This window comes from Sarcophilus harrisii, chromosome 1 (genome assembly GCF_902635505.1).
Source record: "Sarcophilus harrisii chromosome 1, mSarHar1.11, whole genome shotgun sequence".
NCBI classification, from domain to species: domain Eukaryota; kingdom Metazoa; phylum Chordata; class Mammalia; order Dasyuromorphia; family Dasyuridae; genus Sarcophilus; species Sarcophilus harrisii.
In genome coordinates this window covers 317,236,527-317,252,933 of record NC_045426.1, presented here as the reverse complement: position 1 = coordinate 317,252,933, position 16,407 = coordinate 317,236,527, and the positions used below count along the sequence as shown (strand labels likewise).

Genomic DNA, 16,407 nt, shown 5'->3' with positions numbered 1-16,407 from the left:
AATGCCTCCTGACCTATTTAAACCATCTGTTCACAGTGAAAAATTATAAGTAGATAAAAGAATTGATATTGGTACAGATTATCACCATTTCCTAAGGAAGTTTAGTAAATCAGCTGCCACTACTAGTAGTCCAAAAGAGTTTAGGAATCCTGACAATCAGCAAATGTTCATCAAACAGAAAGACAAGGTAGCCAAAGGCAAGACTGATTAAAGATTGTTCTAAAAGATTATGGAGAAAGATAATGGAAAATAATCTATGAATACTGCTTTATAAAACATAAAGTAGTAAGAGAAAAACAGATTTATACAAGATTAATGAGAGAGCCAACTAAGACAGATTATTTTGAGAGTATTTAAGGAAGAAAATAAGAGGACAACAGATGAGAAATGTAAAAGATCTCTGAAAATTTCTCTAAGAAGATCACATAATCAGATGGAAACATGTTTTCCACAAAATCCTCCCTCAAAAGCAAATATACATAATTCTAGAGTAATTTAAGGTAAATCCATAAGATAAGAAAGCAGAAAATACTTTTCATGAAATAAAATCAAATAGATGAAATATTTAGAATTACTATATAAGACAAGTACCAATATAAGTATCTGTAAAGATGTTTGGAATAGGCAGAAACCTGGAAATAAGTAAACATGTCATTTTCCAAATATAAATTAATATTGGCAAGCCTCTTTTTTTGGCAAAAACCAAAAAGCTCTACTCTTCCCCCATACAACTCCCCAATTGTAAAGTCTTGTTGGACAAGTATCTTATACTTCTCTATATCTCCCATAGCACAGTGCTATGCATATAACAAGTACTTAATCAGTATTTCTTGAATTAATCTTCTACCCAACAATGTAAACAAATGGTCAGAGAACATAATTTTGTCTCTGTGATCAGATGTAAAAATTGCCTTTAAAAGGATCTTTTGTCATTTATATCAGAGTTAAAATCTAGAAAGAAAATACTTTTTTCTAAGTCTTATAGCTAAAAATCAAGCAAGTACTCAAATTGTGGTTTTTCAGTGTTTTTGATTTTAAATCCTAAATGTTCTTTCCACTGTATCACAAAAATAATGCTGATAAGGTAGCAGCACCAAAATTTTTCAACTAGAATGTACAGTTTTTTTATTAGCCATGTGGCATAATTACTACAGAGTAAATGTGACTAGGTCAAAAAGTACAAGAAATTATAACATATTAATTACTTCTTGGAAAAATTTATAATCAATCATGAAAGTATGTTGTCAGATCCATGACTGTTAACTCATCTGACTGTTAACTCTTTAAGTATTTATAATATAATAGGCTTTTGGATCAAAGAGGAAGAGATAAAAAATTCTAGTTTCCTGAAATTACCTTGATGATCAGGAGAATGGACAAAGTCCTTAATGTAAAAGTTCTTAAATAATGAAAAAATGAAAAATAATGAAACAATGTATAACAGATTAACTTACGTGGTTTTCAGATCAGATCAAGTTAGAAACTGCAGCTGATCCACTTTCATAAAATAGATTAGATTAGTATCAAAGGATCTTTTACAAATTGAAAAAGACTTTAAAGATGAGAATCTATTCCAATGTGGAAAAACTGGAACATCAATACACTGTTGTTAGAACCGTGAACTGATCCAACTATTTTGAAGAGCAATCTGAAATTATCCCAATGTGTTATTAAACTGCTTATATCCTTTGACCCATCAATATCACTATTAGGTTTGTTTCCCAAGAACTGATGTTTTAAAATATTTATAGTAGCTCTTTTTGTGATGGCAAAGAACTGGAAATTGTGGTGATACCAATCACTTGGGGAATGGTTTGTGGTTTATGATTGTGATGGAATACTACTGTAATCTAAAAAAATGATGAGCTGGTTGATTTTGGAAAAACATGGAAAGGCACAGGAAATAATGAAGAGTGAAAAGAGTAGAACCAAGAGAATGTTGTGTATAGTAACAGCAATACTATTTGAAAAATAACTGTGAATGACTAAGTTATGATTATCACAAATATTCAAATCAACCACAGAGGATGGATGAAAGAAAATACGATTCAGCTCCAGAGAGAGAACTCATAAACTGAAGTATGTACAGTATAGTTTCACATACATACATACATACATATATATGTATATATCTGTGTTTAATGGTGGCCTACTCTACTGTGGAATGGAGAGATGGAGGGAAAAAAGTACAAATTAGAGAACAAAAGAAAACTCAGAAAGAAGCACAGAAAAAGAGTTGTTTTGAAAATGATGTGTAACATTTATTTGGTGTGAAATCCATTTCTTTGTGTTGTGCTATGTAAATGGAAAGATTTTTTTTTTTTGTCTTTTTTGTATTTAAGTTCAAAATGAATAATTTTTTTTTTTTTTTTTTTTTTTAAAGATTATTTACTTTAACTCCTGGAGCTGAAACCTTTTTTAGATATCTTCCAGTTCTACTTTGATCCTACATTTTGTCCATAAAGGAACAAAGGCCCAAAAGCATAAGTGACTTGATTAAGGTCACAAGTTGATCAGTGGCAGAGTCAGGATCTTAAACTCAAGTCTTCTGTTTTTAAACTCAACGTTTTCATTACTCCATTCCATTCAACATACATATATTAAGTGCCCATTGTTTCCAAGGCAAAAGGAAACTTAGAATATTGATATTTCCACCAAAGAACAGCACCCCTACACAATGACACTTCCTTCCTCCTCCCCCAAGGCGGTTGGGATTAAGTGACTTGCCCAGGGTCACACAGCTAGGAAGTGTTAAGTGTCTGTGGTCAAATTTGAACTCAGGTCCTCCTGACTTCAGGGCTGATGCTCTATCCACTGCACCATCCAGCTGCCTCAACGATGTCACATTTTTCCCCTCAAAATATGGCTGGAATTCTTACCCAAAGTAGTAACACCAAACTTTAATTTAGTTTAAAGTTTCATAACTGTATTAGGTACCTTTTCCTTCCATTTAGAAGATCATAAAGTTGTCCACAGTAGATCTCATAAAAACTAATCCACACAGAGAGGTCTCTCTTTGGCTGGACTTGGTCAATTTGCTTAAAGATGTCTTCAGCAGCAAGAGCATAGAGTCCTGGGTTTTGATGAGTTCCTATCATGGTATAAGTCTTTCCAGCCCCTGTCTGTCCATATGCAAAGCAAGTGGCATTTCCTCTGTGAAAAGAATCATTAATAAGTATATGAATTTGACTCATTTATGTATATAATTAGACTACTAACTTGCATATAAATAACAAAAAATGAGCTAGGTATATGAGGTCACAAACCAGATTTATTTATAGAACAAATACTTTTAAAAAGATAACAGAGGAGAAAGGAACAAGAATTTGCCTCAACCAACCAACACACATTTATTGAGCCCAGTTAGGTATTGTGTATATAGAAAAAGATATAAAAAAAGATATGGCCTTTGCTCTGAACAGATTAATCTGATTAGGGGGCATAAGATTAAAAAAAATGAGTATAACTAAAATGAAGTAATCAAAATGCTAAATTCTGTGATAATATCTTTCAATAATTATAGTTTAATATGAACTATAACACTTGGGGAAGATTTCATGGAGAAAGAATGACTTGATTGGAAGGATTTGAAGTGATGGGAAAAAAAGGGCAAAATTGGAACATGAATCAGGGCCTGAGAGATAAGAATAAACATGATATATAACAAAGAAATAGGTCTTACTGTTCATGTCAGAAGTAATGGAAAATAAGATTAGATAATTAGGCTCGGGCAAAATTACAAAAGGTTTAAAATGTCAAGCAGAGAAATTTAGAGTTGATAGGTAATATAAGCCCTTGCATAAATAATACACAGTGCCTACTTGCAGCAAAGGAAAGAAGATGAAAATCAACCTGAAGCTAGGGAAGAAGGCTCAAGAAAGCAATTATAAAAATATGAAAAAGTAAAATGGCAATTTTCACTATACAAAACATTTTCTTCACAACAACTTATGAAATGAGTAAGGGTGTATGTTATTATCCCCATTTTACAGATGAGGAAATTGAAGCTGAGAGAAGAGATTTCCAAAACTATACACCTAATAAGCGACAAAACAAACATTACATCCCTGATCTTCTGATTGTATGTGCAGTGCTCTTTTTCACTACACTGTATTTAAGACTAGATGTTTTAAAGATAAGGATCATGTCTTTTATCCCGCCAATAGTATCTAGTATGATGTTCTGTAAAAAGATACTTACTATATTAACTTTGCTATGGTATTAGAAGTACAATTATAAGATTTGAAAATACGCAGGGGAAGAAACAATAAAAGTGTATGGAAGACAGAAGTCAAGTTATGAAGGAAACATAGTGTCAAAAGGAGAATAAAGAAGTTTTTTAGGTTAATGTCCACAATGAATTCAGAATTGTTTTAAGATATAAACTTATTTATCTTTTTTATATGTGGTTATGAAGATTTTTTTTATGCTCTCCAAAATAAGCCTGACTTAACAGTAGTTCTCTCTACCCTACCACAATATCAGTGCCTAATGCCATACTAATAAGTATAATACAATTTAAATAATTCCAACTCATTTTATTAATTCATGTGCCTAAATTCTCCTTCCTCTTGAGAACTGTAAGATAAAAAATACAGAACTGAAAAACTATATATAAAACTTTTGTCTACTTGTGACTTCAATAAATTTTTAAGCATTATTATTGCATTTACTGAGCAATCTCAATTTGTGCATCATGAATACTCAATATCTGATTATGGAAATTTAAACTTCAACTACCACAAGGATACCTAATCCTAACTATGAAAATATCAGATTAAATGCAACCAGGTGTTAAAATTTTAAATTTTCAGTAGTCTGACAAATTAAGTTCTTTAACACAACCAATATTTTCCTATTGTACAGAGAATCAAAATCACTCATGCATGAGCAATAATGAAAATTACTAGGTACTTAGTCTTATAAATATTGATACTACATTTTCCCACATAGCTTAATTTAAATAATCATTGAATTAAAATACAGTAGATAGACAATTCCTAATTTATATTTCATTCAGTATGAAAAATACAAATAAGATTAATTTAGAAAAACTATATGTAAAAAGGAAAGAAAAACAAAGGACTATCCTACCCTTTAAAAATATGCTGAATGAGTGGGTGAGTGGTCTTCATATAAACATCTTGATTGGTGCATGTCTCACCAAAGACTTCATCAAAATAAAAAACATGCTGAAAAATAAATTTTATTTTTATAGGAAAACAAATATGGTGGATTTTCTTCAACTTAACCAATAAAATGACGTTTTAGCTTACAATAATGATAATTAACCCAGATAGGATAAGTAATTAGAAACTATAAGGTGAATATTCTTTTTTTCGGCAACGTTGCTTATATACGATAGCAATTAATCTGTGTATTTTTAATGAGGAAAAAAAAAAGTTGATTTTTGTTCCTGACAGAACTGTTTGAGCACCAGTGTAGTGAAAATTTCCCAGAGGGTCCCAGGCAGAGAATCTTAATTTTGGGGGGGCTATATATTTCCATGGGAAAGCTGTGATGAACTGGGGTTCTTGGAGAAGATCCCAGTTTATATTATGTAAGCATCAAACTCTAAACATTTTAACACCTAACCTTAAACCTTAACCCTAAACCTATGGAACATGTTGTCAATTAACAAGTTAAGCCAGTAGTAAAAATTGTTATTGTTGGGTATGCCCAACAATGTTAGCAACCCTTTTATTCCCCTCCCCAAAAATAAGGTCAAGAAACTCCAAATGATCTAAGATCAGAAAAGTGATTAGAGTAGAGAAAGAGGACTTCATGGAAGATGATGAATTTTCAGACAAATTTTAAAAGGTACAATGGATATGTAGATTATATGTGGGTGCTTAAGTGATGAGAAAGAGCATTGCAAACTGGGCATGAAAAATTCCCAAAAAAGAATCATTTTATTTCCTGTACATTGCTCAGACAGCAGCATTTTATTCCATTATTACTTATTTATTTGTTTTCGTTGAGCATTGGAAGAAAGGGATATTCCCTGATGTATCCAAGGATAGATACTTACAAGTCTCCAGACTTCAGAAAGCCAACAATTACAAATGCACCAATACATTTGCAATGTGGGTGGGCTTGGGATGAAAATAGCAGAGGCAAATTTAAATTTAACATAAAGAAACATGCCCTGATAATCAGGAGATAGTGGGTTTCCCCTAACTTGAAGTTTCAAAGAAAATCCTGAAGCTTATCTGTCAAGTATGTGGTAGAGGGGCAGCGAGGTGATACAGTAGCTACAATGCTTAACTTAGCAAGTCCTGTGTTCAAATACTACTTCAGAACTTATTACTCAGAGTAAGTCACTTTAATCTATTTGCTTCATTTTCCACAACTGTAAAATAGATGTTGTAATAATAGCACCTATCTTCCAGGGTTATTGTAATGATCAAGTAAAATCATATTTGTAAAGTGCTTTGCAAATCTTTACTATAGAAATGCATTATGATGATTATTATTATGATAATGACAATTAATAGTAATAATAATTCCTGCTCAGTTACAGGTTGGATGAGATAGTTACTGAGGTCCCTTTCAACTTTGGAGACCTGTTATTGTCAGGACGGTGGGGGTGGAAATCCAATTATACACTAGAGGAAGGTTCAGTCTTTAGGGCCTTACTTTGGTATGGAAATCCTGTGTTCTCAAATGCTATTCTGAAGGAATGTAAGTACTGGTCAGTTGTCAAGTTGAAAAGGTTGGAAGGTTTGCATCCATCTAGAAAATGTCTGTTTTCTAAGCACCAGATTAAGTATATGCAGAAAGGCTCATCACCAGAAGGCTAGGCCCTACCTCATAAATTTTTGCTCAAGATTTTATTCTCTTTTTTATGTATAGTTCTTTAAAAGAGTGTTACAGTGGAACTGAAATTTGCTAAATGAAAACAGAGGGAAAATTTGGAGTGAAAAAGTGTATTTTGCAATTATAAAGAAATGTATCACATTTGTAAAAAAGTTAGATGATAACTCTAGATAAAACAAGGCAAGTTGTGAATTTTTTATTATTTTTTAAAAATGATTGATACCTTGATACCTAAAGCAAGGATGATAATTGATTTTTTATGGAAACTTGTTTTTATGTAAATTTACTTCATAAAATTAAATAATAAAATAATGCTAAATAATAAAAACATCAATAAATTACTTTATTCATGAGATCAAAAAATGAAAAGGAAATTTGAAAACTCAGGAAAATCAAAGGCAAAAAACTGAATAATAAGCATGGAAATTTAGAAATAACTCGCTCTCTTCTTTTTCTGAGAGCATGGAACTTTTTTCTGCCTTCTTATATGAATGACTAGGAAGTTATGAAGCTAACATATTAGAAATCACTAATTAAAAGAATAAATATAAATGAAATTTTCATAATTATTTCCTCTGATGAAATGTAAAAATTCAGAAATCAGGTTAAGGCAAACTTAACTGTACTTTAGACTCTGATATCTGATAATGATGTCAGAGCACAGTGAAATTTAGAAATAAGCAAAATAGTACATGCATACAATCTAATGTAGACTGAAATGAACAGTATTTGCAATCACTAAGAAAATTCGCTTACTCTAAATAAATTGCATTTACTTTTTTAAACAAGTGAGGATAAAAATAAAACACAAAAAGATTGATTTTTAATATTTTGTTCATTCAATAAACACCTGTTCAGAATTAAAATTCTTCCCATGCCTCTCCTTTTTGCTTTCCTTTTCAAGACAAAAAGCAAAGAAAACTCAGTATTTCCTGATAGTTGAAAATTCTAAACTATGGTGGTATAAAGTATAACACTGTGACAACTGTAGGTATTCAATAAATACTGACAATAATTGTGAATATGAAGAAATAATGCTATTGTGCTTGGGAGAAAGAAAAACACAAAAGCAAAGTGTTGCCTCATTGAGAGAATTATTTCAAGTAAAGAATGGCATCATCTAAAGTCACTCAGCACTAGAGAAGTCTATAGATGATGGTAATACTGTATTTATGCCTACAGTTATAGTAAAGTGGCAAAATTGATTTAATCATTCCAGTCATCTTCAAAACAAGTAGTGCAACTGAAGCATAATTGGTCATGCAGATATCAAGTAATAATTTTGTGCACACAGAACCAGTTACTTTCTTTGGACAAAATAGAAATATCCAATTTTTATATCCAAGACGAGGAAAAAAAGAATAGAAATCTGAGTTCCCAATGGGTAAAGAAAGAATAACCAAAAAAAGTTTGACTTAAGTGTGAAGAAAACTATATAAATAAAATGTAATCAATTTTCAAATAATAGAGAACTGATTATTTACTGCTTTTTTCTCATCCGGCATTTCCAATTCTTAAGTCAAAAAGGAAGAGCTTGGAAAAAATACTAAGGGTGGGGAGGGGGTGAGTATGTAAAAGTATAAGGAGTGGGGAGAGGAGAAGGCAAATTGTAAAAGATTATATTAACATCCTGTATCTTTGTTATGTATTGCTCAAAAATGTAAAAGTACTCCTACACCACCTTCTTTATCTAAGAAGTCTCTGGGTAACTTGAAGCAAATGCCAATAAACTGTGAGGATTTTACCTTTTGATTAGCTTTAAGATAATTTTGGCAAGGAATGCTTTCTTTCTCCACTCCATCTCAAGTTATTTATTTAAAATCATTTGTGTTGGGCATGATATCTTTCATGTGATTTCCTCATTGACCATGGATTTAAGCTATTTTTCTCTTCAACTATCATTCTCAGATCTACTTAATTAGGCCTAAATTCTCTCCTGATCTCTAGTCTCACATCTCCAAACCTCCACTGGATATGTTCAAGTGATTACCTCACAGCCATTTTAAACTCAATGTGTTCAAAACTAAATTTATATCTTTCATCTCTAAATCACTCCATCTCCCAATTTTCTATCTTTCCTATTATCCTGGAGGACACCACCATTTTTCCAATCACCCAGGCTCCCAACTTAGGTGTCATTAGCTCCTCATTTTCACTATCCCCCATTCCCTACATCTAATCTGTTGTGAAAGCCTGTTAATTTTGTTTTCATAACATCTCTTACAATATTCCTTCTCTCCTCTGACACTGCCGACACCCTGATGTAGATCTTCACCACCTCAGGGTTGGTTGGACTACTGCAACAGCCTGCTGGTTGATCTCTATGACTCTATCCCCACTAAGTTATCAAACTGATCTTCCTAAAGCATCTTACTGATTATGTCATCCCCATCAATCAACTATAATATCTCCATATTACCTCCTGGAATAAATCCAAAAATTCTTGGTTTAGCATTCAAAACCTTTCACAGCCTGGCCTCCTCCTATTTTTCTAGCCTTCTTTTAGTATACTCATCCCCAACATACTCTACAATCCAGTGATACTAGGCTCTTTGCTTCTCCTTGCAAAAAATAATCCACCTGTGCTCTGCTTCGTATTGCCTGCCTGCCATGCTTAGCATTTTCTTCCTCCTGGATTTCCTGGTTTAACATTTCAGTTAAAATGCTACCTTCTACAGGAAACCTTGACCAATCCTCCTTAATGCTAGTGCCTTCCCTCTGTTGTGTATCCCCAATTTATCCTGTCTGGATCTTGTTTGTTTTGAATTGTTTTCATTATCACCTCTCCCATTAAACTCTGAAGTCCTTGAGGACAGAGACTGTTTCTTGCCTTTCTTTGTATTCCCAGAGCTAAGCACAATACCATTCACATAGTAGGTATTTAATAAATGCTTGTTGACATGACTTACAAGATATTCCTCTAGTTTGTTGTATTACTATCTTCATTTTGCTTGTAAAAAAGAATTTAGGGGGCAGCTAGGTGTAGCAGTGGATAGAACATCAGCCCTGAAGTCAGAAGGACCTGAGTTCAAATTTGATCTCACTTAACATTTCCTAGTTGTGTGACCCTGGACAAGTCACTTAACCCCAATTGCCTCAGCCAAAAAAAAAAAAAAAAAAATTAGGTATAGACTGACTTTTTCAAAGTCAGATACAAAACTGAACCTGAAACAAAACTCATAGGCTGCTACTTTTAGCCTGAAAAAAAAAAAAAAAAGGGAAGTCTTATGGGGGTGGGAAACAAGGAAGACTTTTAAATGTGATATATGGAAGAGAGATTAGACATTCCAAGTAGCAAGAAAGAACTTTCTAAGAACTAAAGTCTCAAAACAAAACTTGCTATTTTGTGATATTGTGATTTGTGATACTTATTAATGGACATATATATATGTCCATTAATAAATATATGTGTATGTATGTATGTATGTATGTATGTATGTAAAAGGAGACCTATCTTTCAGGGAGAGTGTGAAGGCTATTCTTCCACTGGGTAAGAGGTTGGATCTTTCAAGTCTCTTTCAAAGATTCTAAGATACTGTAATAAAAAGATCAAAGGTACCATTCTTTACAACATACATGTAAATTAGTTGAGAATTTAAAAGGTATTATCATACCTGTAGAATATACTGGGTAAGGTCAACTGCCTCTTTCTTTTCATAGACAAGTAAAGTTTCTTTATCTTCTACAGTAATAATATTAATTTCTCCACGCCGTTCTTCCCTCAAAGCTAGAGGGCGTTTCCGTACACATACTCTAATTTTCTCAGTTTCTGTCCAAACATTATCCTTCTCTGAGATATTCTCTCTGAAACAAGTTTTTAAATGATTTTCATTAAAAAGAAAAGAAAAGGTTGAAGTTAACTCAAAAGTATACTTAAGGGTAAATCTGGCATTATTATTATTAAATGGTCCCATTAGTAGCAACATTTCTATTTTATCATCTTGCACACTTTTAAGAATGATGGATTGGCATTTATGATGATGATAAAGAATGCTATCTCTAAGTATAGGGTGTCTAAAGATCTTAGTATAGTTTTAAGTTTTAATAAGTATTAAAGCTTATGAGTTTTAATACTTATTAGAGCTTAAAACTGCAGTAAGATTTCAGTACCTGTTACTTTATAGAAGTGCAAAAATTGAGAAATTATCATAAAAGTGAAAACTGCTTTTGTTTCTGTTTCAAACTAAGTTTTTAAATGCTATCCATCACCCATTCTTATGATTTTGGTGTAATTTCTGAGAAATTACTTTCACTACTGAAAATTTTTTTTTTACCATTTAGTTCCTAAGTCTCTTGGCAATTAAGATCTACTTAAGATAAAAGATTCTGAATTTAGGGAAGTAGAGATAGAATTCTTTCTGAAAAGCTTTTGATTGTGGATATTCTTTCTTTAGGTTTAACACAATTCATTCTGATTAGTCTTTTGAACTTGATGAAAAGTCTTTTTGCAACCCCAACTTTTAAAAGGTTCAATTTGTATTTTATCTCCCTCATTATCCAATTATTCCCATGAATTTACTCTTTTACTGACCACTTCTTTTTTCACATAAAGTGATCAAACCCTTGAATTGAGAACAGAAGGTCAATTTTCTGTTCCTTTGTGTCATCTTAAATGTTCTTTTTTGATTCATTTTGCAGCACACTAGATCCCGCTTCTGTCTTCTTTCTTTTTCTATTACACAGCATTTGACATACTTTATTTTATTTTTTTTGTTACACATATCCATTTAATTTTTACACACTTCCATGAGTTATGTTTCGAGAGAAAAATCAGAACAAAAGGGAAAAACCATGAGGGAAAAAAAACCAGAAGGGGGGGAAAAAAGGTGAAAACAGTATCCTTTGATTTGCATTCAGTCTCCATAATTCTCTCTCTAGAGGCAAATGGCATCTTCCACTCCAAGTGTATTGGAACTGCCTTGGACCACTGAACTACTGAGAAGAATTAAATGTATCATATTTGATCATATACGATCTTGCTGTTGTTGTATATGATGTTTTCCTGATTCTGCTTCCTTTATTCAGCATCAGTTCATGTAAGTCTTTCCATTGCCATACTTATTTGCTAAATCAATGGCCCCAATTTTAGGTTTTTAAGGAAATTTCCTAATTGATCCCGTCTTCTTCCACTAATTGGTTCTACAACACATCTTTCTGGTTCTATCAGCAATTTAGTTCAATCCGCCAATTTAATACTCCTACCTTTAACAATAAGCATAAAACAAAACAAGGATAACTTGTGAAAAATAAGGGTAAAACTATGGACTAATTTACTTTTGCACTGAAGTTCATTTTAAAAGAAATCTCTATTAAAATTAAAACAACCTGAGTTACCATATCTCACACTCACCAGATTGGCTAATATGACAGAAAAATATAAAAAATAAAATAGGATGGGATGTGGGAAAACTGGGACACAAATGCATTGTTAGTGGAGTTGAGAACTATTCCAGTTGGAGGGGATGCGGGAAAACAGGGACTCTGATACATTGTTGGTAGAATTGTGAATATATCCAGCCATTCTGGAGAGCAATTTGGAACTATGCTCAAAAAGTTATCAAACTGTGCACACCCTTTGATCCAGCAGTGTTTCTATTGGGCTTATACCCCAAAGAGATACTAAAGAAGGGAAAGGGACCTGTATGTGCAAAAATGTTTGTGGCAGCCCTGTTTGTAGTGGCTAGAAGCTGGAAAATGAATGGATACCCATCAATTGGAGAATGGTTGAGTAAATTGTGGTATATGAATGTTATGGAATATTATTGTTCTGTAAGAAATGACCAGCAGGATGAATACAGAGAGGATTGGCGAGACTTACATGAACTGATGCTAAGAGAAATGAGCAGAACCAGGAGATCATTATATACCTCAACAACGATCCTGTATGAGGATGTATTCTGATGGAAGTGGATTTCTTTGACAAAGAGATCTAAAACTCAGTTTCAATTGATCAAGGATCAAAGCATTCCATATTTTTTTATGTTTTTTTTTTTCTTTTGGGTCTGTCTTCTTTTACAACATGACAAATATGACAATCAATTGTATGATTGAACATATATAAACTATATGAAACTGCTTACTGTCTTAAGAAGGGGAGAGATGAAAGAGGAAGAGAGACAATTTGGAACTTAAAATTTTTCTTAAATGAATATTGAAAATTGTTTTTACATGTAACTGGAAAAAAATAAAACATTTTTAAAAAAGTGATTTTTAGAACATATTTTCTATGATATTACTAAGGGGGAGGAGGGGAGAAATGATTGTTACTGTTTCATGTGATACCCCTAAAGACTTTATTTTTAAATTTTAACTTTAAGCAAATGTGAAAAGGACATATTCAAATCATACACTTCATAAAAACAACTACACTCTTTTCACCCAAGACTGGAATAGCTCTGGGTACCTTCAATCAGGATTAGGTGTAGCAGGACTGTACAAAGGACTAATTTAGTTTAAATTAATATTATTAGTTATTTATTTTTATAAGTCCTTAATACCACATGGCACTTTAAAAAATGATACACAGTCTAAGAAAAACTGTTCTGTATCAGTCTACTGACTGACCCTTCCATTGTACAAAATCCCTAGTTAACTCTTTATGTTCATCTCATGCCCTTTGTGGAAAATCATATCTGGGTTGTGCTTCACTGAACAGAGAAAGCCCTAAGTTAAGAATGAGAAAAGCTTGATAGAAAGAGAGTCAAGGGTGTGCTGCTGCCAGCTTGTGCAGACTCCAGAGCTAATTGTAAAATTTCCAGTGTGAGTAGTTACATCTTGGAAATCAGCAAATGCTACAATCAGGGTTTGATTGTTTTGTCTTGTGGGATGTTAGACTTAAGAAAGCAACGAACAAAATGTTAACAACAGTTTAAACTAAAAAGTGTTATGTCCTCTGTATTTGGAGAGTCAATTTTTAAACATTTATCAGAACATCAATGCAGCTTATACTTTGTAGCTTCTAGCTAGCCACTACATAATAACATTTTCACTGATCTGGAAAATCCCAATATTTTATGAATGCTTTCTTCCCACGGAGATTTTTATTTTCTCAGTACACTTATTTGTTGCTTCATTTCTAAATTACATCATTTACAGAAAATTAATAACAAAAAACCTTTTACATTTCCATACTACATTAAAATTTGCAAAATACTGGACTTTGCCTAGAAAATAGTATCTTTCTTAAATTCTTAAAGTACTATGATTGTCTTCAGCTAACCCAAAGAAAAATAAATCAAAATGAATGATTACCTGACATAAGAATGGGGGACTCCATAATTATATCCAGACATGTGAGTGACTCTTTGTATGGTAGGAACTTCAATATCTCCTAATAGTGAAGAAATGTTATTTGACGAAAATAAAGTTGTACTGTTTGTTTCTGTTTGCACACCCATATCAGCACCTGCAGCCCCAGGAGTTCTTGTTTTTTTATTATACTGAGTATCACCTGGCAAAATGTCTTCAGCTGAATAGAAGTCTGACAGACTACCTGTGTCAAATGCAAAATCCTCAGCAGTTTGGTCTTTTTTGTCAACAAAAGCATCAAAGCACAGTTGCCTTCGAGGTCCTGATCTGGCCCCTTGAGGAGAGACACGGAGGTTACTTGTTGGAAGATCTTGCTGGGTGTTAGTGATTTTATCTTCTTCCTGCATAATTTGAATGATTTTAATGAGCTGGAAGAGGCGCTTACGGTCATTCATATTGTGGATTCCCAATCTGGAGTAGTCTTTCATTGTGACTTTAGCTAATTCATCTATTTTCTGAAGGCCAAAGGCAGCAAAATGAGGGTAATATTTTCCAAGTTCTACCTCACAAAGACAGTCAAACAAACATGATGCCATTATTGTGGATTGATAGATTTTAACTGTGGAGAAAAAAAACCATCCACATTAGACATAATGTAGAATACACTGTTTAACAATAACAAACATTACACATACTTACAAAAAATATATTACACCCTCCCAAGATTTCAATAGATATGATTCTTGTGAAATAGCCTGTCCAACTATACATTGCACACAGATGATTTGTATAGCAAACAGAATTTGTGAAAAAAAAAAAATTTGCTATTTTGCAATATTTAGTTATACATGCACGGGGATACATACACACAAAGACATGTACATAGTCAGAAGTCACTTACTTGTTTCTGAATACTTGCACTAGCAAGTTCTATCCAATGAATGCCATGAAGTACTGAAACAGTCCCCTCAGCAACTGAATGTAACATGCCTAATTTTAGATGTTCAACTGAATGTCAAGGCATGTGGTCCAACTGTTTCCCCTGATTAATGGACAAAGGGATAAGAACTCTTTTAAAATAGAGAACAGAATTAAATAGTAGAAAACAAGTGAGTTTCTTTTTTAACTCAAATATTTTGTGGATGCTGTAGAAGGGATTCTGCATATGCAGAGGCACTGAAGGAGATAAATCTCTAAATTAACTTCTATTAAAAAAAATGTATCTTTCATCCATGGAACTAGAATCTCTTAACTAATATTCACCAACTAAGCATCAGTGCCTACCACTTCTTTAATACATCAAAGCATCTGTGATTTCATCAGCTACTTCCTATAACCATGTAGATCACTACCCTTTCATACTCTAGTAGAACTTTTAAATGTTATATCCCACTAACTTCTACCATTACCTGGTGGCCAAATGATAGACCTCTTTCAACCTAGCAAGGCTGGTTCTCAGACAGACAAAGAATCCACTGCCAGGTGGACTCAAATGTTTAAAGTCTTTTCATTATGGTGGGGTAGGCCAGAGTCTGTGCTCCACTGATGTAACTTTCAAGAACCCAGGCTTGCCTTTGCAGTTGGATGAGGTAGTAGAGAAAGATTTTAAAAGAAAAGCACAATGACAGGCACTCAATAGTCATTTGATGATTTTGAATAAAAACACTGCATCAATAGTAAGAAGGTTCAAGTAGCTCAATGTGTCTAACAAATGGGGAATGGCTTAAGTAAGGTGTGGTATGTAAATATTACTACTATATAAGAAATGAAAAATATAAAAACTAGAAATAAATATGGAATGAGTTATGCAGAATAAACAAAGAACCAAAAGATAATATTCATTACATATAACTATATTAACAATAAGATTAATAACAGCAACCAAATCCAGACAAATAAACATAAAATAAAAAGACATTCCAAAGGGGACGTGGAAACTAATTGGGCTATTTTCACAGAAACACAGAACCTCAGCATTAGAAAGGATCTGAGAGATCATTTGTAACTTCTGCAACTTCTATCCAATACTCCTAAATCTGCCTTCAGGGGTCAAGTAGAACAAGTTATTTCCTCATTCAAAGGGAATTCTTGAACACATCTATCACATCTACCTCCTTTTCTCCCCAGTCTTCAATCTTATCTTCTCCTTGCTACATATATATCACTAACTCCTCTAACAGATCTATGTGGCATGACCTCAAAGCTTTTCATGATCTTTTCAATCCTCCTCTAGCTAAGAGTATCCTTTCTAAAATGTACTCAGAACTAAACATGTGTTAGATATGATTTCAAGATGAAAGGATAATTATCTTCTTAAAGTTAATATGCACTTTTTAAAAA

General features: G+C 32.8%; 1 protein-coding gene across 1 annotated transcript in view; it reads right to left on the bottom strand.

Moving 5' to 3' along the window:
• Positions 1-16,407, bottom strand: part of KIF24 (kinesin family member 24) — a 79,515-nt gene that overhangs the window by 40,756 nt on the left and 22,352 nt on the right. The window contains exons 3-7 of the mRNA XM_031945441.1: positions 14,969-15,109; positions 14,071-14,686; positions 10,434-10,623; positions 5,095-5,192; positions 2,938-3,153 (exon numbers count right to left, since the gene is read on the bottom strand). Coding sequence (XP_031801301.1) covers positions 2,938-3,153; positions 5,095-5,192; positions 10,434-10,623; positions 14,071-14,663 — 1,097 coding nt within the window. The 5' untranslated portion in view covers positions 14,664-14,686; positions 14,969-15,109. The remainder of the gene's footprint in view (positions 1-2,937; positions 3,154-5,094; positions 5,193-10,433; positions 10,624-14,070; positions 14,687-14,968; positions 15,110-16,407) is intronic.